Source organism: Mobula birostris, chromosome 7 (assembly GCF_030028105.1).
Source record: "Mobula birostris isolate sMobBir1 chromosome 7, sMobBir1.hap1, whole genome shotgun sequence".
Taxonomy (NCBI): domain Eukaryota; kingdom Metazoa; phylum Chordata; class Chondrichthyes; order Myliobatiformes; family Myliobatidae; genus Mobula; species Mobula birostris.
The window spans coordinates 144204289-144230448 of record NC_092376.1 but is presented as its reverse complement, the minus strand read 5'-3'; the positions used below and the strand labels follow the sequence as shown (position 1 = coordinate 144230448).

Here is a 26160-nt window from a genome sequence, read left to right as displayed (position 1 = left end):
TTTATTGAGTAAGCCAAAAGAAAATGAACCTCAGGGTTGTATATGACATATATGTACTTCGATAATAAATTTACTTTGAACTTTGGTTATTTGTCAGTCTTTGTTTATACAGTACTTCTCATAAATAATTTATGATAATACAGTATATATTTTTGTAAATGGCGGGGGGAGTCAAGGCAGCATAGCAATCAGTGCAACACTATTGCAGCTCAGAGCATTCCAGAGTTCAGAGTTCAGTTCCAGCATTGTTCTGTAAGAAGTCTCTGTATTTCCTCCCCGTAGAACGCGTGGGTTTTCTCCAATCCTCCGGTTTTCTCTCACAGACAAAAGATCTCCCCGGTAGGTAACTGGCCATTGTAAATTGTCCCATGATTAGGTCAGGGTTAATCTGGTTTGTCAGGGGTTGCTGGGGCAGTGTGGCTCAAAGGGTTGGAAGGACCTATTGCACGCTGTATCGCTAAATAAATAAATTATCTTCTACTTCTTCATTTCTTCCTGTAAATGCTTGCAAGAAAATTCATCTCAGGGGGGGTACTGTAAGTAATATGTATATACTTTGATAATAAATTTACTTTGACTTGACTAGTTCACAGAATAAAGAATTATGCTTTATTTGTAACTTGATACAAATCCCTAGCACAACTGACTGGTAATTCAGTTACCAGCCTCTTGTAAATGCAGGGGGTAAACATCAGTGCTATATAACATCCCACCATGACCTCAATACTGCATGAGAAATCACATCCTTAATTATCTCTCAATAGTTTGAAAATTACAATCTGAAAATGAATGCATCTGATGTGAATGAAATTTGAATATGTACTGCAATATTTTTATAAATGTAATGCAAAGTACACACAGTAATCAAACAGTGATTAGTATACCGGATAAACTTGTTTAAAAATACTTCAAAAACAGGATTCCATATATATTGTAAAGTAACATTAGAGCAACAGCATATTAATGACACAGAAGATATTAGCTCATTGTGTTCACACCAGCTTGTGCACCAAAATTAAACCCATTCCCTGATTTCCCTTGTAATCCACCCAGTCTATTTCCCTTGCCTGTCCCACTACCATTTGAAACAGGACACTGTCTATGCTTCCACCACCACTATCCAAGGCAGCCAGTTCTACAGGGGAGAAATCTAGTTCACAATTTCCCTATATCTTTGCTCAAAACCTTTAATGTGTGATGACCCTTAGTTCTTCTGACATTAGCTAATTGGGACACATTTTCTCTATCTTATTCAAATTTGTCACAATGTTACTCTTACGTAGCTAAATTAGAGCACTGTAAACATTTGTATTCAATTCCTCTTTATGAAGCTCAAGAACCTGCAAGCTTTTCAACTACTCAGTGTGTCTTGGCATATTTAAAGATTTTGGCACTCCCTTTAGAACTGGGCTATTAAGTCCATATTGCCTCTGTACAACCTTCTACCAAAATGTATCACTTCTCAATTAAACAATGATGTTGCCTGTATCTGGAACCTGGGATCATGAATCAAATGGCATATCTGGTGTGCAATTATAACTATTGCCTCAACATATTTATAAATCTGTAGTTTTATGTATCAAGCCAAAAGTGACCAATATTGATTCAAAGTATCTTACATTATCCCACATTTCATAAACAATGTCATACGAAATCTTGAAGAATTCAAAATTCTTGGAATAACATTTCCATTACTTCAAACTATTATTCCAACACAACAACACTCTAATTAGTATCTGTACACTTAGGACACACCATGTTCTTGCAATTACCTTTTCTATAAGCCAGAAATCTGAAAATGATGTTTCAGTAATTAGTATCACACAAATGATTTTCTTTTACAAAGAGAAAGAACTGCAAGATTACTTTTTATATTCGATTCAAAGCACTTCGTGTAATCTATGTATGAAATTCAGTACTGATCATGAGAAACCTTGGCATCTTGTTTGTATGAGGGTAAAGTTAACAATGCTCATGTCAATTGAACTGCTGCAGAATGTTCTTAATCTAATGTAGAATCATAGTCATATAACTATTATGAACATCATTGTGAAATTATTCAACTCTTAATTTTTGGATTTCCTCACAATAACAATATATATTGAAGCATTATGCACTTGGTTTACAGCATTTTCTGCTAGTCCTTCTTAGTTACTTCCTTCTCTTTCTTCACTTTGTCATTAAAGACATGAAACTGTAAATCTGTTCCAAACAGCTTGTCCCACCAGGTGAAAGTTGAAGAGTAGTTTCCAACAAAATTCATATGATGAAAGTCGTGGAAGCGGGAACCACCGTAAAATGGAATAAGGTGCAGAGGATTCCAGGGAACGTCATAACCACTGAGAACAGAAAATACAAAACAATTAACAAATCCAAAGGTCTTCTTGTGCACCCATTATGGAATACATGACTACAAATTGTAGGTGGATGGGATTAGGGTGCATCATGAGACAGGCAGACTATGTCCTAGTGTTAGGATAGGAGTGGGAGCAATGGACAGGCACAACTAGGAAAGAGGAGGGAAAATGTAATGATCAGAAAATTTGTTTTTCATTAGTTGCAGTGATCAGCTCACAACAAAGGAGGGAGAGCAGTAGTAGGAGGGAAAGGAAAGGGTGGGATAAAAGGAACTATGGTGTTGGTTCCTGCCCTCAAAAACCCCCCAAGGATGAAGATGAGCAATTGTCTTCAGGCATCCCAGTCCACTACTGTACTGGTAATGAAAGACCCAGATAAGCGAGACCCAAGCCTCCTACCCCCAACCTCCAGGGAACTCCAACAGGAGTAGTACACAGCAAAGGGGTTTACTACCCCTAAGGCCCCTGACATGAAAATCCTTGCAGGAACCCATGGCTGGTTTCTGAAAGCTTCCAGTGAATTTTCCAGAAACCATGAAATGATATGGGAATGATTATTTCACTTCACTCATTATACAGAGAAATTGACCCAATTCCAGTGTTAAACTGACAAATAATCACTGTCAATATATCACGTGGTGTCTGTCTCTCCTGGTAGCTGTCGTGAAATACTGATATCACACTAATCCACCATAGCCCACAGCTTTCCACTGTAAGAGCCGCTGTACCAGTATGCAACACAACTATTCATGAGTTGTTGACTATCCCGTGCCTTGGCTGATGGACAACTTCCTCTCCTACCTTTCCCAAACTCTCCCAATAATACTCCCCATTACCAATCTCAACCTTTCCTTGCTCCTTGGAATAGAGAAGCTGAACAAAGGCACCTGCATATTTCTGGTGATGCAGCTCATACTGTAAATCACAATGTAGATAAAGTTACAAAGTCAAAAAGCACACATTTGATTTTAGCAGCCTCAACATTCACACTAGAGGAGCATAGTATTAACCTTGTTATCTGACGTTGTTCCAGTGCTACAACTTGCACGAGGTGTGCATGTACCAAAGAAAGTCTAATATTAATTGCTCTATTACTGAATTTCTTACTGGAAATCTACTTCCCAATGGATCTTGTGATTTTACTCCATGAGCAGTCTCATATGAATTAATGTTTATTTCATTATTTGTTGTGATAACACACAAAATTAATTAGGGAAAATAATGTGGACATCATAATCAGTTCTCTCAGCTGCTATAAAATGTAATGGCTCCTGTTACAATCTTTCGTCCCACGTTCCAAAAGTGAACTAGTGGAAATTGCTTTGCTTTTCTGAATTTTTAAATTAGAAAACTCCACAAAATCAATATATGTAACTAGTGCATTTGCACTTAGACTATGTCTCTTATCTGTTTGTGTGTCTGTTAAGATACATAAATTTAGTGATACAAACATTGGGTTTCCAGAATGAGATTTGAACAAAAACACTATCTGTAATCACAGTTTTAACACTGAGATCTTTATACCTTTTCCATGATTGTTTAACAAGGAGGTATATAAATAATTCGGATCGATAAAGAACTATTATGACCACAGCTTTGTACACCAATCTGTTAAGCAAAGCAATACCCGACATGGTCTTGTTTTGTCTCATATGTACATTACTAACAGTAAGAAAACTGACTTTATTTTCTCTTTCACTCTCGAAGACTATAGCAGTGCTTTAAGGTTATCTTTGAACAGTAACTTTACCTGTGTACGTCTATTGTTTCTAGGAGGCGAAAGGTCACCCAAGCCCACAGGAGGATGACATGATTGCAGAAGATCATGATGCCAATAAAAAAGCCCATGCCAAGGATAACTGTCTCTGCTGGGTGGGCATATTCAGCTTGCATACCAAATGGAGCCTAGACAAAAGGAAATGGAAAGTTTTATTTTATATAAATAGGGCACAAGGAAACATTTATTGAATGTGAACTCAGTAAAACCTGAAGGGCTAGTGGAAATATTATGAGAAATTTTTACTATAATGTTAAAATCTGCTGCAGAATTCAATTCTAAAAGGCGGTAAAAATAAAAAATTACTCAATAAACTAATTCTACATTTGACACTTTCATTGGTCAGGTCACAAATTCAAATACTTTGTATTCAAAAGCTCGACTCCAGCAATAAATGTACAAAATTTATAATTTTCTATTTAATATACTACTTTAATTTGCTTAGTGGCCTGAAGCTTGAGGCTTAAAGTCAGTACATGCATAAACATTCCAAGCACAGAAAGAGAAGATTAAATTAATATCCTCATTAGTTGTAGGGAAGGAATCTGCACACTAATTTGTGTGGGTGGGGACAGATAAATTTAAACAATATAGAATGGAAAGGAAAATTGAGTATTGTGGGTGCCCATTATCATCAGGACCTCGTGCAAAATCTGGAAAAGACTGCCTCACCGTAAATTCATGATGAACTTTGTGAATATATTTGTAGATTCTCTTATGATGCAACAGTCTATGTAGAAAGTAGTGCCACGTGTCCTCAACTATAGCACAACCCAGACACTGCATTGCAATCATCTGCCTTCAAGAAAAAGAATCAGAATGTTACATAATTAATAGAATCATTATATGTTTTTATTCTTGATGTGTATGGTTTCATATTTAATCAACAAAGAACTTTTCTGGTTCAGAGGTCAAACAAGTTGGGACTTTATTCAATGGAGCATAAGAGAATGAGGGGGATCTTCTAGGGATGCATAAAATCATGAGGGGCATAGATGATTGCACCACACACAAAATGCTGGAGGAACTCAGCAAGCCAAGCAGCATCTTTGGAGAAAAATACAGGCAACGTTTTGGTCCGAAACATCGCATGATTTTTTTTTCATAGATGCTGCCTGGCCTGCTGAACTCCTCTAGCATTTTGTGTGCGTAGCCTGAATTTCCAGCAACTGCAGATTTTTCTCTTGCTTGTGATAGATGATTGCACAATCTTTTCCCCATGGTTGGGAAGTCAAAATCATGACATAGGTTTAGGATAGAGGTTCACAATCTGGGCTCCATGGATACCTTGCTTAATAATATTAGTCCATAGCATAAACAAGGTTGGGAACCCCTGGCTTAGGGTGAACAGGGAGAAATTTAATAGGAACATGAAATTTTCCACCCCGAGGGTGGTCAATATATGGAGTTGCTGGAGGAAGTGTTTGAAGCAGGTACATTAACAATATTTGAAAGATTTAGAGAGCTATGGGCCAAATTCACCAAATTTAATGGGGAGAAAGTAAAGTCTGATGTAGCAGTATTTCAGTGGAGTAAGGGAAATTAGAGTGGAATGAGAGAGAAATTGGCCAAAGTAAATTGGAAGGAGCTGCTGGCAGGGATGACAGCAGAGCAGCAATGGTGAGAGTGTCTGGGAAAAATGAGGAAAATGGGCAAATGAAATACAATGTTGGAAAATGCATATTCATGCACTTTGGTAGTAGAAATAAATATGCAGACTATTTTCTAAACGGGTAGAAAATCCAAAAATCTGAGATGCAAAAGGACTTGGGAGTCCTTGTGCAAACATCCTAAAGGTTAACTTGCAGATGGAGTTGGTGGTGAGGAAGGCAAATGCAATGTTAGCATTCATTTCAAGAGGTCTAGAATACAAGAGCAGGGATGTGATGCTGAGGCTTTATAAGGCACTGGTGAGTATTGTGAACAGTTCTGGGCTCCTCATCTAAAAAAAAGATGTGCTGGGATTATAGAGGGTTCAATGGAGATTCACAAGAATGATTCCAGGAATGAAAGGGTCGTCATATGAAGAACGTTTGGTAGCTCTGGGTCTGTGCTCACTGGAATTTAGAAGGATGAGTGGGGATCTCATTGAACCCTTCTGAATGTTGAAAGGGCTAGACATGGTAGATGTGGAAAGGATATTTCCCATGGTAGGCGAGTCTAGGACAAGACCACCGACCACCCAGTCTCAGGATAGAGAGGAATCCATTTAAAACAGAGATGTGGAAACATTTCCTTAGCCAGAGGGTGGTGTATTCGTGGAATTTATTACCACAGGCAGCTGTGGAGGCCAGATCATTAGATGTATTTAATGCAGAGCTTGATAGGTTCTTGATTGGACATGGCATCAAAGGTTACAGGGGTCAGCCATGATTGAATGGCAGAGTAGACTCAATGGGCCATACGCTCATGTGTCTTATAGTCGAAATGTGAGTAGCTCAGATGGAAATCTTGGTGAGTGATCCATTTAGGCCAGAAGGCCTGTTTCTGTGCTGTATTTCTCTATAACATTCATGATTTGGCAACAATTTAAATCAATGGCCAAGAACTTCATCACAAAATTACTGATTTTATTGTATTTAGTGTCAGGAAATACAACTCCCACCATCAATATAAATAAGCTCATTATTGTCTGTTAAATTCATGAAATATAAAAAGGCCATTCCAAGCTCCCAGTTCACGGCATTTCAACTCCCCTTCATATCCTGACACAGACCCACCTTTCTTCAGTTCTTTCCATGGCCAGGGTGAAGTCAAAGCAACTAGAGGAACACTCTATATTCTGCCTGGATAGTCTCCAACCCGATGATATGATCATTGAATTTTCATATTTCAGGTAAACCCTTCCTCGTGATTTTCCCACCACCCCTCTCTCTCTCTCCTTCCATTTCAACTCTAGTCCTCTTAGTTTTATCCCCTTTCCCATAACTACCCCTGCCTCCATCTATCATTCACCCACCTCTGACTCCCATCTCCTCCTCCCTCACATTGCTTCAACAGCTGGTCTCCCCTCCTCAGTCCACCAACCACCTACTGGCCCTATCCCACCACTCTCTCTCTTTATATCGGCCATCTTCCCCCTCCAATCTCAGCCCTGAAGCGAGGTTTGGACCCAAACTATAAGCAAAATTCCCTACTTCCCCCAAGACGCAGATCAACCCACCGAGTCCCTCCAGCAAATTGTTGCTCTAAATTCCAGCATGTGCATTCCCTTGTCTCTCTAAAAAAAAAAATGCCCCCCTCAAAAGACATCAGGTTTTATTTTCATTACAAATGCTACTGAGACTGATCTGTACTCATACATTTCCTCACTCTGCCATGGGCAGTCCCAAGCCCAGCTGTGAAACGAGAAGGGTTGAGCACAGGGCCATCAACTCCATCCCATAAAGATCTACATCCAGAACTACAAGGCCACCGACAAAAGCTCCAAAATCATCATCCCTGGGGGAGGAAGGAAGGATGTTCGCCTAGATGCATGAAGGACAGAAGACTCTGACAGTCTGCTATCGGCAGCCTTTGCACCAGCAGGAGTAACCCTGAACTTCATTTTCCTGCGGGCACACTCAGTAAATCCAATAAACACAATAGAGTCAATGAAAGGTCGCACCTAACAGGATGGACAGACAGGCAACCTACAAAAGTGTAGAGAGCGTATGCTAAGCTTCAAGCTCATGTTGAGGATATAATGGATTCATTATAAGTAGAATGCAAATTTTGGAACTGATAATTTGGAGCAATAAATTCCAGTGATGGTTATATCTGATATTAAAAAGATCAGGATTACTGCAGCTTGACCTGCTATGAATTAGATAGCTATGAGCTGGAGTTGGCACCAAGTCCAGTATTAGATTTCCGGCAAAGTTAGAAAAATGCAACCCTCGCGATGACATATAATGTAAACAAAGCTTTTATGGCCAGTGATGTGATTCTCAGACATCTTACCAGCGTGGCATATTCTCCCAACTATATGGAATATTGAAGAATTCAGTGAAATAATAGGTACCGCAGATCATCGGCAACTGGATGAAGAAGTGGTTAAACAATAACGTCTTGAAGCATCTCCACTGTTTCTCAAGACTTTCTGGCTTGTCCTACATTCCAAAAGATTAACAGATTTTTCAATGTTGCACAATTTACAACAGCAAATACACAAATTAAGACATCATTTCAGAATTCATTTTCACCAAAGAATCATCCTACTTGTTTCCAAAACTTAAATTCTCACACAGTGTAATCAAGAGGGCTTACTATTCGACTATACCTCATTATTTGTGCCTGCCCATCCTTATTACAATAGACAACAGACAATAGGTGCAGGAGTAGGCCATTCGGCCCTTCGAGCCAGCACCGTCATTCACTATGATCATGGCTGATCATCCACAATCCTGTTCCTGCCTTCTCCCCATATCCCTTGACTCCGCTATCTTTAAGAGCTCGATCTAACACTCTCTTGAAAGAATCCAGAGAATTGGCCTCCACTGCCTTCTTAGGCAGAGCATTCCATAGATCCACAACCCTCTGTGTGAAAAAGTTTTTCCTCTACTCCGTTCTAAATGTTCTACCCCTTATTCTTAAACTGTGGCCTCTGGTTCTGGACTCCCCCAACATCAGGAACATGTTTCCTGCCTCTAGCGTGTCCACTCCCTTAATAATCTTATATGTTTCAATGAGATCCCTCTCATCCTTCTAAATTCCAGTGTATACAAGCCCAGTCGCTCCAATCTTTCAACATATGACATTCCCACCATCCCTGGAATTAACCCAGTGAACCTATGCTGCACTCCTTCCAAAGCAAGAATGTCCTTCTCTAGGATTGGAATGTATAATTGTTATTTTCTTTGTAGTTTAACTTCCTCATGCTGTTTGTATAATTGCCTATACTATATACATGTAATTGTTCAGTGTGTTTTGTAGTGGTTGCAATTGCTTTTATAACTTCTTAGTTCCAGTAGTGGGAATTGCATTACTTGAATTGGGGCTATCTCATTGGTTAATTGGTATCTAAGGCAGTTCAATGGAATTAGCAATCTGGTATAAGAAGAAAAGACATGTTGAATCAGTCTCTCTGTCTTTGGTCTCTTTCTCTCTGCCCCACTCACACCCTTGCTTCATCTTCTTTCCCCTCATTCTTGACTTCAGAAGAACCTCTAATCAAAAACATCAGTATTCATCATTATCCTCTTCCCAATGCTTTTCCTGCCTTTGATTAGCATTAGCGACTAGGCCTCTATTACCTAAATTCTCATCAATTTTGTTTTGGCATCATTTATGAACTGAGTTCCCCAACCTGACTTGCTCGAACTCCCAAAACCCTTGGAAATCTGGATCCTGACTTTTCCCACTTGTTCCACCGCATCCCGAAGAATACTTACAAAAATGAAGTGACATTAAGAGAGCTGATTTAGGAAGTTACAGTAACTGGAAGCTGAATTATATAATGTGAATGGTTCAACTGGCCTATGCTAGCGTTTATGCTCTACTCACCTCATTCTTTTTTTCATCTGTCATTACAACAGCCCATTCCTCTACACATACCCACGACTTCCAATATGCTTGTGCAGCATTCCCTTAAATGCATCTGTACTATTTGCTCAATCATTCTGTGGCAGTGAATCTCACTCTTGCACCATCCTTTTGGGCAAACAAATTTCTTATGGATTCCTTATTAATTAGCTGGTACTGAATGGTCTCTTTATATGCTCTTCCTCACAAGTGGAAACATTCTCACCACATCTACTTTTCAAAGCTCTTCCTAATTTTAAAAATTCTTCAATAAATCACTAGTAGCTTTACATCATTGGCCTGTTCATCCATTACTGATGTATTTCATGTGCATTTGTGATGCCATCTTTGTAGCTCTTCTCTGAAACCTTTGCAATAATACATTATGGAACTATTTGAGGTTTTGCAATGAAGTCCAAACAAGACTCAAATTAATCTCCCCATCTTTCAAATCTAACCCATTCAAAACCAGCTGTAGGACCTAGCTTACTCTTTTTTAAAATAACTTTTCTGAATGTGGTTGCTATTGGCAAAGAAAGCAATTATACACCCTTTATTGCTTAAGAGGGGTGTATGAGGTGTCCAGGGTGGTATCGCACCTCCGGTGAGAAAGCTTATCGCATCCATTCTGAGGCAGCTCACTTACCTTTGGTCCCCACTGGACACACAGCTCTCAACTGTGGCTCCAAGTAGGTGTTTGCACACAACAGCTGCTACACTGCGTCGACAGGTGGTTTAAACCGGGCGAGGGCAGCCAGCAGCCTCATACCCCGGTGAGATGGGGACGTGTCTGTCCCAACACGCAAGGTCAGCTCTGGCGGATTGAGTGGATGAAACCTACAGTTGGCCAGGAGAGTGGTGCTGCAATGCTCCGCGGAGAGCGAAGGGGACGGCAAGGCACAGAAGACATCATGGTCATCCACTGCATCCCATTCTCAGAGGCAGAGCTTGGCAACGTGGGTGCAAAAGGATGAAGCATTTACCAGTGCATTTTATCAATGGAGAGGATTCAGCCAGGCACTTGAACTCCAACCGCCATAGACAGTGAATCCCACAATGCCCCAATTATACGTGCTGCATTTCTTTAAAACAAAGCAATTCCACTACACTTACATCCCACAATGTAGACAAATTGCCCAGGTATATGCTGTAATTCTCCAACATACTGGTGACAATTATTGATTAGAAACAAACAGACTTCTGCAACATACTTGTACAAACAGACATGTGCCAACGAAGTCAAAGACTCCACAAAACTTTTCTACCATCTATATGGCACTGATCAGGGAAAACTATGGAGCAACCTATCTTACCTGGATGAATGTAGCTCCTGCAACTACAGCAGACAACACTAACCAGGACAAACTCATCGCCTGGGACAATCACATCATCTACTATCAAATGAATGGCACCACTCTGTATCATTTACAAAATACACTTCGGTAGCATATTCAGACTTCCCAAACCTGCTACTTCAGAAGGCCAAAGGGGGCAAGAAAACGGGAACAACACTTGTAAAATCATGTATAATCCTGAGCCAGAACTCCCCAATCCCAGTCTGGGAGTGCATGCATTCCTAGTCCTTCAGCTGAACAAAAATACTGCACAGCACCATGTTGTAATAAACAATAAATCATGGACTTTCCAAGAACAGTGAATGACGTCATTTACACAATTTGTTCTACTGATGTTAATTTATATTTCCAAATGAAACGTTGGTTTAACTTTATGGTAAAGAACCACGTGATAAATTATGCACATTTACAAATTGAAGGTACGATTTAACAAAAAAAATTGCTGCAAAAGAAAACTCATTCGCTTAATATTTGACGCCTTAATACAAAAAATACTGCTGTGACCAAATTTATATGACTACCTTCCGATGAAAGTGGATTTCTTAAGAAATAATTCACAATTTAACTGAACACCATTTCAATAGACATAAAACACTGTATATCATTGATGTTTAAATATTTTAGACTCTTAAAATTTCAGTGGGGTGTAAGAGTCCTATCACTCCGTAAAATCTTGGATCACAGATCAATGCTCCCTATCATGTTTATAATACTGTAATTATATTTTACGAACTACCGTGATCTGGCGAACTTTTCATGGAGGTTACACATTTTTGGTACTTCATTCTATATTAACATAAATGATGATCATTGTCAATGTTATAATTCGCTTCAATAAAATAACACCATTTTAATACATGTAACCTAGCAAATAGATACTTCAAATTCGTGAAATGTTTTACGTTGTTTCTAACGCAATCCGCGCAATAACTTTAGTTGAATAACACCAGTGCTAATTGCCTCAACTCCCACTATAAACAATGCCAAATTCGGATCCCCGAATAACATCCTATTCCTTACCTTCTGTATTTTATACTTCTGCATTGCTGGAATAAACTGAAAAATAAAACCCGGTAAACAGAATAAGAAATAAACGCCTTCGTGAACAAGCAGAGATCCCCAAGTAGCAATTTGAAATTTTGTAAAATTGTCCAACATACAATTCCATGCATTTTTAAAAGGCTCTTGTAAGGGGTTTTGTGGAAGCAACGAATCTATGTAATCTATTGCCAGAATGGCAGAGGTGATAACGCTACTGTTCCCTTCCATCTTCCACACTATTCTCATTAATGCTCATTCCTAAGCGTCGGTGCAACCTGGAAAGGGGGCGGGAAAATCCTGTCACTCTTGATTTCAGCGAGCCAATCGCTTTACAACGAAGAACGTTAACCAATAGGAGCCAGGGAACTGCATCGAGTGACACGGCGAACCAGTTGCTGTTTCCAATGACATCGAAGAGAAGGCGGGCTCCTGTGTCGCCAAGGTGGGCGATTTTAAATAAAACCCTCGGCTCATGTAGATAGGCGAGCGCTGATTGGACGAACCGGTGGACTGATGTTGCGCTGCGCGGGCAATCCAATATGGGGAGAATACGTCATGACAACAAGCTGGGGTGGGAAGGGGAGAAGGTAGGCGGATTCAATAATACCCAAGTTTCACTCACCTTAGATTTTACCAATAGATGGTAAACCTAACCATCAGAATTAATTTTTAAAATATATGTTATGCCATGTGCTGACAAATTCTTTTTTGTAGACTACATTTCTTGACATTCCCTGGCCCATTTAGGTTATTCTTAACGTTTCTGATATTTTAATATTAATTTAATTCTAATGGACGTGCTGTCTCCTTGGTTACTGATGAAGTCAGCAAGGAGTCGGGTGTGAAGACGTAGAAGGAAATAGCATGTTGGTGCCAATGGTACGTTATCATGACAGTATGAAATGACCAAGTCTTTGACCTAAAACATCAAGGTCAATAGCTACTAATAACTTAAGGTACTGCAATAGAAGGACTATCCTGGTGTTTCACCGAATAAATTACTTAAAATATCAGTACAATTTTACCAAACTATTCACTGTTCCAGCAGTGTTTCTCGCTCTTATCACAATTCTCATTCATTTGGTACTAATTACATCACATCCCTGCTGCTTCACCATTTTCTCATTGTCTCTTTTAAGAATCTTAACTCTGTCACTGCCGTTTTCTCCTAATGCAGAGATATAGCTGCAAAGTTAAAGTATTATGCAAATTAGCTGTTTTAGATTCTTGAGTTGCAACTAATCTTTCCATTAAACATGAACCTCAAAATTAAATTGTATTAGGGTTGATCAACAGTCCTCCTGTATCAGAAAATGAATATGTACCTCACAGTAGAGAAACACTACAACTGTGCTTTATTGCTAATAAATATTGCCAGCTCCATAATTTTCCCCTTCTTACTGTGAACTTAGAAAATGAAGTCTAATTTTTCAATACAAAATTTATTGGAAATTGTAATCACAACCTAGCTAATGTTAAAAACATAGCTTCCTCGTTTGTAAAGTAATTCATACAAGTTAAACAAGTACACTTTTGACAATTTGGAATTAAATTAAACACAATTCTAAACAATCTAAAGCAACACTCACACTCACTTCCAGGTGAGGCAACACTTCACCTGTGAGTCGACTGGGGTGATATACTGCGTCAGGTGCTCCCGATGTGGCCTTTTATATATTGGCGAGACCCGACGCAGACTGGGAGACCGCTTTGCTGAACATCTACGCTCTGTCTGCCAGAGAAAGCAGGATCTCCCAGTGGCCACACATTTTAATTCCACATCCCATTCCCATTCTGACATGTCTATCCACGGCCTCCTCTACTGTAAAGATGAAGCCACACTCAGGTTGGAGGAACAACACCTTATATTCCGTCTGGGTAGCCTCCAACCTGATGGCATGAACATCGACTTCTCTAACTTCCGCTAAGGCCCCACCTTCCCCTCGTACCCCATCTGTTACTTATTTTTATGCACACATTCTTTCTCTCACTCTCCTTTTTCTCCCTCTGTCCCTCTGAATATACCTCTTGCCCATCCTCTGGGTCCCCCCCCCCACCCCTTGTCTTTCTTCCCGGACCTCCTGTCCCATGATCCTCTCGTATCCCCTTTTGCCTATCACCTGTCCAGCTCTTGGCTCTATCCCTCCCCCTCCTGTCTTCTCCTATCATTTTGGATCTCCCCCTCCCCCTCTCAAATCCCTTACTCACTCTTCCTTCAGTTAGTCCTGACACGTCGACTGCACCTCTTCCTACAGATGCTGCCTGGCCTGCTGCGTTCACCAGCAACTTTGATGTGTGTTACTCACACACAATGCTGGGAGAACTTATCAAGCCAGGCAGCAGCCATCTACAGAGGGGACTAGACAGTGAACATTTTGGGCTGAGACCCTTCATCAGGGCTGATGATGGGTCTCAGCCCAAACTGCTGATGTCGACTGTTCATTCCCCTCCATAGATGCTGCCCAGCATTTTGTACGTGGTGCCCGATATTATCAGCAGCTACAGAATCTCCTTGTGTCGAACAAATCTAAACTCACTGAGATCAAATGAGCTCATAATTATTTGTATATTCATCTACAACAGAAACATGAACCATTCTCGGATTTGCTGACTTTCAATTTGAAAACTTTTTTGCTTATTAGAGTATTTGTCATTTTTTTCTTCCCTAGATGAGTCTTGCACATTTAATAATTTAAACTCAAATCCATGCTGAAAATATAGACTTTAAAATTAAATATGATACTGTATAAAGAACACCGGCTCCAAATGATGACTACACTAAAGAAAATAAATCTAACAAATAAATAAATGAAAAGTTTAATTATTTCCATCATTTTATTGACAATTTGAAAAAAAAAAGGAGTGCTTCACAGTCTTATGTTCCATGATATGACAGGAACATTTCAAATAAATCATTACATAAAACTTAAGATTTCAAACATTGTTTCAAATGACAGCTGAGTGCAATAGTACATTAAATCCCTGATGCCATACTTTGTCACTGAAGTATGTCCTTTTGATCTGATTTTGTAATCTATTTAATACTAGTGAAGACAGTTACACATTTACATCTTAATTATGCTTTATGACACTATTGTGGACAGTGAGTTGTTCTGTAACACTGGTTACAACGGAAAAGTACAAATCTACACTTAATAAATTGCTTAAGTGTCTAACATTAGAAATGCAGCTGTTTATATCAATGGCTAGATTACATTGGCACCAAGATCTTTGATTGGAATGGAACATTTTTGCTATTTATCATTCGGATGGCAAACATGTTAACATCAACTTATAATTACATAAATAAAAAACACAATAATTTGAAATTCTCTTAGAAATACTATAACCTATTGTAATGGCTGCTGCATCTCTAGAAATTTAAACATTTAAAGCAAATGTTTTTGAAAGGCAGATCATACAGTTTTTTGATGTAATTTGATTCAGAGTCCCTTATCGTAGCTCCCATAAGCCCTTAACTGATTACATATCATAATGGAAATAGTTAATTTACTAGTAATCCAGAGCATGAGACCAACAATCCATTGACATGAATTCAAATCACAGCAGGTCTTCTGTGGAACACACACAAAATGCTGGAGGAACTCAGCAGGCCAGGCAGCATCTATGGAAAAGAGTAAACAGTCGACATTTCGGGCCAAGAGCCTTCATCAGGATCCTAACGAAGGGTCCCGGCCCAAAACGTCGATTGTTTATTCTTTTCCACAGATGCTGCCTGGCCTGCTGAGTTCCTCCAGCATTTTATGCGTGTTGCTTGGATTTCCAGCATCTGCAGATTTTCTCTGTATAGGTCTTCTGTAGAATTTAAACATAGTCAAGTAACTGCTCAGAAATCACATTTTAAAACAAAGCTAGCCTTAATAAAGGTAACCAACAAATTACTGGATTGATGAAAAAAATATGACCGGGTCCATTTACACCATTCAGTGAAAGGAATCTGCTGTCCTACTTGTGACTACTGAACCATAGCCTCTGAACTGGCACAATCAGCCACTCAAAGGTGTTATAAACTCTTTACTTCTGTTGTACTTTTCCCTGGTTACCTCCGCAGGCGGTGAGAATCCACATATTTAGGCAGACTATCAGCAACAATTAACAAGGTGTTTTGTGCTATCAACCTATGTATACTGGATGTGAAAAACAAACTATAAATGAAGAAAATAATGAGACAAAAAAAATCTAAATGGTGGAAAGAAGATGTAAAGATATGAGAAAATTCTGCAATAGAGTGGAAGTGAGAAGCACTGACAAGAAAATAACTTAAGATCCACAAATCTCTTCAAAAGCCTCAAAACACCTGCATATTGCTCCAGAATTAACATCAAATTTTATAATTTTTTGATGTCCATTAAAGTTGTTCGAAGCCCAGAAGCCAACAGTAACATGGTGGGGATAATTCATTAAACATGGAACAAACCAATAGGGAAAGAAAATACAAATAAAGGAAGGGGTTTACATAACAAATAAAAACATGGAAAGTATTAATGAAGCAACAAATAACAAATCATGGTAAAAGTCAATGATTCATTATACAAAGATTTGTTTTTCCAGAACTGTTGGGGCCATATCTGCTTAACAGTATCTATTTACCATATATACAGTTTTAATAAAAAGTATTGCTCAGGCAACAAACTTACTAAGAGCAGGAATGCAAGTGCAGACTCAGACCCTTTTAATTCTGCACTAAGTGTTAACAGATATATTAAAAAAAACAATAACTTGGTGCCAGAGGGAAGTTGAATACATTTCATAATAAAATATTATAATTAATCTTCTCTTTTAAAAATAGTATTCTGCAAAATTTTCCCTAGGTGGCACTATCTACTAAAAAATAGCCATTAGTATCTACAAACTTGGAAATGCAATGGAAATGAGGTTAAAGATATGTTTACTTTTAATAATCCTACCACAGGATAACTCTAAAACTGTTTCCTTTCACATTTATAATTGTCCCTCTAACAATAATCCATCTACATCCCCCAGATCAACTGAAGGAACAGATGATTCAGCCCATTTGCTTTAGACTCTCTACACTACCAAGGAAGAGAGGATGTTCCAAAACTCCAAAGTATTTCTAAATTGTTAATTACTGAATATCATTACCCTAGTGAGTGCTGAAATTCAAATTAGCTTTGGTTTGGACTCTGTACTATGAGGCATGGCATCTGTGCAAAAGAGATTCCAGTTTCCAAACACTTTCTTTGCAACAACAGTCATGCAAGAGTTTGATGGGTGCAATAAAGATTTCCACCTAATATTTGGATTACTTTCAACAGGAATTTCACATCCTGCATTTACTCATTTATTATAATAGGGGAATCCAATTCTAAATCTAAGAGTGCGATTGGTTATTATCAGTAGGAGCTCTCTCCCAACATAAACTAACCACTATTATAAGTATCTTTCTCTTCACTCATGAACAGAATGTTGGATTTTTTTCTCCCTTTCATAAAATAGCTGATATTTTAGCAGTGTTTAAAGGACTGTTTATTTCAGATCCAAAAAATAATGTTCTAAAAGGCAGCAGCTTGATCTTCAGCAACTGGCATGTAACAGTAGAAGCTTCACATTGTCTGGTCAATAGAGCTTTGTTGAAGGCTGACACTTGTCAACACTGGACATCACCCAGAGATCATCCAGCAAGAGCTAGCTGATAAATCAGGCCAGTTAACTTACACTTTTTTTGTTTCATTTGAGATGATAGTAGTGGAAGTAACATGTTCCCTTAGCTTAAAACGCACTTCAATTAGACCATGATTTTCTTCTTAAATGCATATTGCAGAGCTGATATCTTTTTGACAGGGTGACTGGAGCTATACTCTATGTATCCAAGTATTATAAATAATTAAAAAATACTAGGGCAGAATGCTAGCAGTTTTCATTAAGTTCAATCCAATTGTTGCTGAAGGGTAAAGTCATAGAGGCTTATCAATTACAGCAACACCTAGAAGGAAAAGAAACAATTCAATGTAAAGACTTATTACTAGTTCTGAAAAAAAATTGGTATCAATAAGTAACCTGAACAATGTTTCTTAATCATTTTAGCACAGTCTGGAAACCATATACTTGGAAATGTGAATACCAAATGAAAATAGATTTAAAATAGAATTGTTACTGTTGAACAATAGAAAGTTGCACACACTTGTTTGTAAATTATTTGGAAAATACAAAATGAAAACTAGCATGGAATCCAAAGCATAAATTGCCTTTGCAGATAAATCAAACTTAAAATGGTTTACCCAGTGCTGGCTTGCAGCTACTCCATATGGTCTATTCATCAGGCAGAACCACCTCCCTCATTGCTTTTCTTCCCCAACTTTCTTCAGCCCAAACAGACTTTCAAACATACACTTCTCTCTTGCAATCCACGACCCAAAATGTATTCTGAGCACCACAATGTATCAATTGTAATCTGACTCTTGCATCCCTGATCTCCATGTGGTGTTTGTAAACCTTACTCATCGTGTTTTAATTGTCAACAAGATGTTGTTAACACCCCTTAAGGATGAGTACATATATTTTAACATGAACATTGAAGTTAATAATTGGATCTGTATAATTTTACATGTTTTAATAATTATGGTAATATTACTTTTCAATCATCCAAAGGATATTAATATGTATTCTTCATTTTAAAACAGAAGGAATAGTTATATGTGTCTTTGGCCTGTTCAGATATTCAAAGGGATGGTATGTGCTGTGATGTATTAAATCTTGTAAAATATTAGAGTAAAGTCTGAACAGTTGCAAGTTACACTTTAACTCTTTCGTAAGCTCGCAGCATGTAAAGTGTCTATACAAGTTAAACACTGGAGGTTTGTTAAATATTTGCTGATAGCAGCTCTATTTTTTCTGGCCTCCAGCACCAGTGGCATCAGAATGTCTGTCGACGAACACATGGGTTGTTTGAATGAAAGAAACCATGCTGAGTTAGTGGCATAAGAACAGAGATCAGAGTTTGTCTATCTGTGTGTGTCTCACAATGCTTGAGGAGTGAATCCCAATTTACTGAGGCACCTTTCCCTTGGGACATCACCTAGACAGGGGGTCACAATCAGTGCCGAGGACAGATGTTCAGGTGCCATTACACATGTCATGTCAAGGCTTTTCTATCCTATACAACACCTTTGACCTTGTGAATGGCAGAATTTTGTTATTTGAGGCTCGCACAAAGCTAGCACATATCTTTTCAAATGGCATATAAAAGCGGTGATTGATAAGTTCGTGGCCTAAGGTTGAAGGAGTCAATTTTAGAAAACCTAACACATTTAATTTTCAACATAATCCCCTCCTACATTTACACACTTAGTCCAGGGTCATGGAGCATATGGATCCCTTCTTTGTAGAAGTCGGCGTCTTGTACCTCCAGAAAGTGGTCTACAGCAGGGGTGATTGATAAGTTTGTAAGGAGATGAGTTATTAATTTCAAACTTCCCGCATTTTTATTCAAAGAGTTGAAATGCACGTGCATGTAACGAGAGCTGTATAACTCCTATCCTTCTATCTTAGGCCACGAACTTATCAATAACCCCTGCTGTGGACCACTTCTGGAGGTCCAAGACGCCGACGTTTACAAAGAAGGAATCCATATGCTCCACGACCGCTGGACTAAGTGTGTAAATGTAGGAAAAATAAATGTGCTAGGTTTTCTAACATTGACTCCTTCTATCTTAGGCCACGAACTTATCAATCACCCCTCATAGCCTCCTTAGATCACAGATACTTAAAACATTCTTCTTATTCAAGATCATATACTTTTATGTCCACTCGTTAAGTAACATCAACTCTAACACTGAAGTGATGCAACATAGTTTTGTACATGATGGTGATATACACCACTCTAACCAGAATGGTCCTAGCTACACATCTGCCATTATGTTACCTGCATAGCTTCTTCCAGTGCTCATATTGGTTGGTAGTAGTGTCCATTTGTCTGTAACAGAGTTATAAAATTCCACAGATGCTAAATTACACGAACCATCGTCCCCTCCAATGACATACAAAAATCCATTTACAGCACATACACCTGAAAGATATATCAAAAAAACTTCAAATTAGATTAAAGCACATTTCCTTTTTAGGCTAAAGATAAAATATAAATATAGATACCTACCTGCATTCCTCCGACACATATTCATGTCTGCCACTTGCCTCCAAGTGTTTGTGGACGGATCATACACTTCTACACTTTTCCTCACTAAAGGTCCATCATGACCTCCTGTTGCATATAACTGACCATTTAGCACACCAACCCCTGCAACAAACACAAAAAGTCATTAAACTAGTCACTTTTTTTCCCTCTACAAAATATACCATGGTCAAACCAGTGAGTAAAATATTAACTTATAGAAGATTTCTTTGTATAAAGTTAAGAAACAATGTTTCCTCCCATTTCATTAGGTACAAACGATGTCATTATTTTAAGCCTCGGCTGTATTCTCCTTGCTCCAGTTTACCTCCCCATACTCCATCAGTAGCTCCTTAGTTACCACCCAAGTGATCACTTCTCATGAGAGCCTCATAAATTACTATAAGCTAATTTCAGTGACATTTCCTTTGCAGCACTGCTAACCAGAGATCTAGGAGTAGTTTTTTTTCTCTCCAGCCCACCAATCAGAGGCTAACTCCAGCACCTGCCATGACTTCAACTGACTCTGTATAGTTTACCTGGGATACTCCTGCTGTGGATAACTTAGTTTCCTACTGTTGAATGAATTGCACAAATAAATTTTAATTTGTTCACACTAAAAAGACAAGACAGCTGAAAGTATGGTTAAGTAGCTAGTGCAAGAGGAAGGGCTTCAGGTATTTGAGTCACTGGGATCACTTCCAGGGCACGACTGCTCTATACAAGTTGCATCTACACCCTATCCTCGTTATATGCGTCTTCAGACAATGCGGATTCACAGTTATGCGAGGAACCTATTTCTATCAACTTCTCACTATATGCGTCCAAAATTCACAGTCACGCGAGGAGCACTGCTTTCCCGCCAATACAAGTCACGTGCGCACGCCTCACAGTCTCACTGTTGGGACGAGAAGCACCGCTTTCTAGCCAATACAAGTCACGTGCGCACGCCTCACAGTCTCACTGCTGGGACGAGAAGCACCGCTTTCCAGCCAATACAAGTCACGTGTGCACGTCTCACAGTCTCACTCCCGCCAGTCTCGCATTGGTTTTGGCAACGTGCAGATGTGCGATCTTGCACTCTTAAACTGTTGTTCTTTTTACAAGCATACCTACAGTGCACTGATTTTATGCTTGAAATATTTAACTATGCCTCCTAAGCATCCGATGTCGAGTCCTGGGCCATCAGCCAAGCGGCAGAGAACCACTTTAAAAAAAGTTGGAAATTATAAACAGGGTGGCGTCAGGTGAAGGTAACACAGCTCTGGGACGCTACTTCGGCCTGGGTGAGTCCACGATATAGAAAAATGCTGAGAAAATAAAAAGTGCAGTGTGTAGTCGCGCTGATACGCAACGAGTGAAAGCAACACACTGAGTAGAGCAGGGTCTAGTTGAACTGTTTACTGTTTCAATCCGCGCGCGCTTAAGTGCCCGCTCCCAGCATCCCCCACTCTTTGCAAGGCGGAAGAGGCGTCGGCTTCCGGGCCGAGGTCTGCCCCACACTCAGAGCCCTCTCAGATGCCGCTGGCTGCGGGCTCGACCGCGACTGCTGGAGCCGGTTCACTTGCTGCGTGGGCAAGCCGCCACATGACAACCCCCCTCCGCCCCCCCAGAACTGGAGCTAGGAGGTGCAGAGTCCACAGCCTGCACACTGTCAGTTCTTTAGGTGGCCGACCTCGTCGTTGTGGGGTTGGCACCACAACCGGGCGTTCAAGGTCTAGATGCGTCGGTTTGAGACAGTCAATGGTAAAAGTCTCTTCACGACTGCCGATGTCGAGAACGCAGGTCGTCCCATTATGGCGCACCACCTTGTATTGTCCTTCGTATGGTCGCTGCAGGGGTGGTCTGTGCGTGCCTCGGTGAACGAAAACATACTTGCTCCGTTGTAGGTCCTTGGGCACGAAAGAGGGTGTTGTTCCATAATGGGATGTCGGGACTGGGGCAAGTGTTCCAAGCCGCTCCCGGAGTTTAGTTAGGACCACCGTAGATGTGTCCTCCCGGCCACGGGGTGCTGGCACAAACTCACCGGGAACTGTGAGCAGAGCACCGTAAACAAATTCAGCTGATGATGTGGCCAGGTTCTCCTTGGGTGCCGTGCAGATACCAAGCAGCACCCAGGGGAGTTCGTCAACCCAGTCTGGTCCTCGGAGGCATGCCACCAGGGCTGACTTCAAGTGCCTGTGGAAACGTTCCACCAGGCCGTTAGACTGCGGGTGGTAAGCAGTCGTTCGGTGGAGCTGGGTTCCGAGTAGTCCTGCCAGCGCAGACCACGAAGCCGATGGAAACTGCGCACTCCTGTCTGAAGTGACGTGGGCTGGGAGTCTGAACCGTGCCACCCAGGTGGTAATCAGGGCTCTGGTGTATGTCTCCGTGGCCGTGTCAGTGAGTGGGATAGCTTCTGGCCACCTCATGAACCTGTCCACCATGGTAAATAGGTATCCCGCTCCTCACGAAACCAGCAGTGGGCCAACGATGTCCACGTAGACATATTCAAACCTCCTATGAGTCAGCTGGAAGGGTTGCAGTGGGGCCCTCACGTGCCTCTGGATTTTGGAGGTTTGACAGCGCGTGCATGTCCTGGCCCAGTGCCCGACCTGCTTGCGTAGGCCGTGCCACACAAACCTGTCTGTGATCAGCCGGATGTTTGCCTGGATGGAAGGGTGGGCTAAACTGTGCAAGGCATCGAAAACACGGCGCGTCCAAGCAGTCGGGACAATGGGCCGAGGTTGCCCAGTGGACACATCGCAAAGGAGCTCATTATCTTCGGGCCCAATGGGTATGTCTTCAAGGCGGAGTCCTGAGACTGCGGTTCGGTATGCCAGCATCTCGCTGTCCAGTCGTTGTGCCTTAGCTAACGCCACATAATCCACCCCCAGAGACAGAGAGTGCACTGATTGGATGGAGGTGTGTGAGAGCACGTCGGCTACCACGTTGTTCTTCCTGGAGATGTGCTTGATCGTGGCTTGATCGAGATGTACGACAGGTGGTGTTGCTGGTGGCCCAACCATGGGTCTGACACTTTGGCAATCACGAAAGTGAGGGGCTTGTGGCCTGTGAAGACCGTGAACTCCCTCCCTTCCAGGAAAAACCTGAAGTACCGGATGGCAAGGTACAGGGCTAGCAACTCCCTGTTGAAAGCCCTGTACTTAAGTTCCGGGGGTCGTAGGTGCCGGCTGAAAAAAGCGAGCAGCTTCCACTGGCCTTCGATGAGCTGCTCGAGCACGCTGCCAACTGCCGCTTCGGAGGCATCCACAGTGAGGGCATCGACCCGGGGGTGGACCAGGAGCGTGGCGTTCGCTAGCATGTTATTCGCTTGTTCAAAAGCCGCCGTCGCCTCCTCTGTCCAGGTGACCTCTTTGACCTTGCCGGACATCAAGCCGAAAAGGGGCCGCTGAGGGCAGGAAACGGTGATAAAAGTTAACCATCCCAACAAATTCCTGCAATCCTTTAACAGTGCTGGGTCTGGTGAATTGGCGGATGGCTTCAACTTTTGCCGGCAGGGGCACAGCTCCATGGCGATTGATCCGGTGTCCCAAGGAGTTGATGGCGGGTAGGCCGAACTGGCACTTGGCGGGGTTGATAGCCAGGCCGTAGTCGCTTAGGCCATGGTACAGCAGGCGTAAATGTGCTGGATGTTCCTGGTGGGAGCAGCTGGCGATAAGTATGTCATCCAGGTAGATGAACAGAAAGTCCAGATCTCGCCCTACTGCGTCCATTAGGCGCTGGAACGTCTGCGCCGCGTTTTTGAGCCCAAACAGCATCCTGAGGAACTCGAACAGGCCAAAGGGGGTAATGAGGGCCATCTTGGGTACATCGTCCAGGGTGGACTGGGATGATACTCTCGGACCAGGTCAATCTTCGAAAAGATGCGCGCCCCGCCCAGGCCGTAAGGTCCTGGATGTGCAGTACAGGACAGCGATCAGATGCGGTGACATCGTTCAGCCTCCTATAGTCGCCGCACGGTCTCCACCCTCCCGCGGACTTGGGCACCATATGGAGTGGGGAGGCCCACGGGCTGTCGGAATGCCGCACAATCCCCATCTCCTCCATCTTCTTGAATTCTTCTTTCGCGAGGCGGAACTTGTCGGGCCATAGCCTGCGGGCCCAGGCAGGAAGGGGAGGTCCCTGTGTGGGGATGTGGTGCATCACGCCGTGCTTGGGGTCTGTTGATGAAAACTGCGGCGTGATGATTCGATAACACTCTGGCAAACTCGTTGCTGGAAAAAGTGACGGAGTCCAGGTGCGGGGCCGGTAACCTGGCCTCATCAAGGGAGAAAGACTGGAATGTCTTCGCATCGACCAATCGTCATCCCTTCAAATCCACGAGCAGGCAGTGCGCGCAGAGGAACTCCGCACCCAGCAATGGCTGTGATACTGCGGCCAGCGTAAATGTTCATGTAAAGCGGCTGGAACCGAACTGCAAGGGGTTGGTTCTTGTGCTGTAGGTGCCGATGGTGCTGCTGTTGAGTGCCGTAAGTTCCGGTTCTGTTCTTCTAGTTCGGGTATCGTGGCTCGAGGTGGGGTAGGACACTGATTTCCGCTCCCGTGTCCACCAGGAATCTCTGCCTGGAGTGTTTGTCCCAAACGTAGAGGAGGCCATCATGATGACCAGCCGCCGTAGACATCAGCGACAGCTGGTCCTGGCGTTTTCCTGGAACGAGCATGGCGGTCGGCAGCGGTGGGCCCTGGAACCCCACCTTCGATGATAAAAACACCAAGACTCAGAAGTGGTGCCGTCCCTTGGCATGGGTGTTACGTGCTCCGCTGCTGGAGTGTGCGAGGGCTGGACTTTCGACCGTGCCGCAGCACTAATTTCGATGGTGGTTCTGCCATTTTGTTTGGTGCACCAAAGCACGTCCGCAGGGCAGCCACCCTGCACGGGTCTCTGGAGTCTTCATCTGCTAGCAGGAGATGGATGTCTTCTGGCATTTGCTCCAAGAAGATCTGTTCAAAAAGCAGGCAAGGCTTATGGCCGTCTGCCAGTGCTAGCATGTCGCTCATCAGGGCTGATGGCGCATAGTCGCTCAGGCCGTCCACTTGCAGTTTGCAGCGGAAGAGGCCAAATGTGCGGTTTAACAGGGCCTTGAGTGCCTCGTACCTGTCTGTTGCCGGGGGCTAATGCAGAAAGTCGATAGCGCGGCCCGCTGTCTCCTGGTCGAGGGTGCCCACCACGTAGTAATACCTGGTGGCGTCTGAGACAATTTGCCTGACCTGAAACTGGGCCTCTGCTTGCTCGAACCAGACCGGGGGTTGAGTGGTCCAGAAAGTTGGCAGTTTAAGGGAAACTGCATTCTGCAGAGCCGAGTCACTCATGCTGGGTCCAAATGCCGTTGGACCGTCAGGGTCACCAATGTGGTCGCGCTGATACGCAACGAGTGAAAGCAGCACACTGAGTCGAGCAGGGTCTGGTTGAACTGTTTATTGTTTAAATCGCGCACGCTTAAGTGCCCACTCCCAGCATCCCCCGCTCTTTGCGGGGCGGAAGAGACGTCGGCTTCCGGGCCGAAGTCTGCCCCGCACTCAGAGCCCTCTCGGTTGCCGCTGGCTGCAGGCTCACCTGCGACTGCTGGAGCCGGTTCACTTGCCGTGTGGGCGAGCCACCACAAGTGATTGATTCATCACAAGTGTCTTCAAAGATTGTTACCAAACTGCGTAACCTGCTTATGACAAAAATGGAGAAAATGTTTATGCATTGAGCATGAAACAAAGAAAAAAACAACACTTAGTTCCGATCATCTTCGTGTGAAAGCTTTGGACATTTATGGTCGCCTTTGTTCAGAGGCTAGTGAGGAAGTGTCAAGTGATATTGTTAGCTTTAATGCAAGTAGGGGATGGATTTCTAAGTTTGTTAATCGTCACAGGCTTCACAACTTAGCTGTGCGTGGCAAGCAAGCCAGCACGAAGCTGCTGAACGCTACCCTGTGCAGTTGTGGGCTTTGATAGCTGAGTTAGGCATCACACCAAAGCAGGTGTTTAATG

At 42.0% G+C, this 26160-nt stretch overlaps 2 protein-coding genes across 7 annotated transcripts in view; both read right to left on the bottom strand.

Moving 5' to 3' along the window:
• Positions 1 to 586: 586 nt before the first annotated feature.
• On the bottom strand, positions 587 to 12318 carry LOC140200846 (methylsterol monooxygenase 1-like). The gene is made up of 5 exons (XM_072264475.1): positions 12012 to 12318; positions 8077 to 8225; positions 4807 to 4933; positions 4108 to 4262; positions 587 to 2339 (listed from the first exon to the last, which is right to left on the bottom strand). Exons 1-5 carry the CDS (start codon positions 12276 to 12278, stop codon positions 2138 to 2140), a joined length of 900 nt encoding a protein of 299 aa, XP_072120576.1. The 5' UTR covers positions 12279 to 12318; the 3' UTR covers positions 587 to 2137.
• A 3560-nt stretch (positions 12319 to 15878) lies between these two features.
• Positions 15879 to 26160, bottom strand: part of LOC140200479 (kelch-like protein 3) — a 100290-nt gene continuing 90008 nt past the window's right edge. For all 6 annotated transcript variants that reach the window (XM_072263855.1, XM_072263857.1, XM_072263859.1 and 3 more), the window contains 3 exons: positions 20167 to 20307; positions 19936 to 20079; positions 15879 to 17997 (listed from right to left, as the gene is read on the bottom strand). In XM_072263855.1, coding sequence (XP_072119956.1) covers positions 17969 to 17997; positions 19936 to 20079; positions 20167 to 20307 — 314 coding nt within the window. In that variant the 3' untranslated portion in view covers positions 15879 to 17968. The remainder of the gene's footprint in view (positions 17998 to 19935; positions 20080 to 20166; positions 20308 to 26160) is intronic.

Excerpts from the sequence above, each read along its gene's own strand:
- LOC140200846 (XM_072264475.1), bottom strand. The coding sequence starts at position 12,278 with ATGAGAATAGTGTGGAAGATGGAAGGGAACAGTAGCGTTATCACCTCT. Across the intron at positions 8,226-12,011 it reads AGAAGTATAAAATACAGAAG|GACAAGCCAGAAAGTCTTGA; the intron begins GTAAGGAATAGG and ends TTTGGAATGTAG. Across the intron at positions 2,340-4,107 it reads GAAACAATAGACGTACACAG|TGGTTATGACGTTCCCTGGA; the intron begins GTAAAGTTACTG and ends TTCTGTTCTCAG.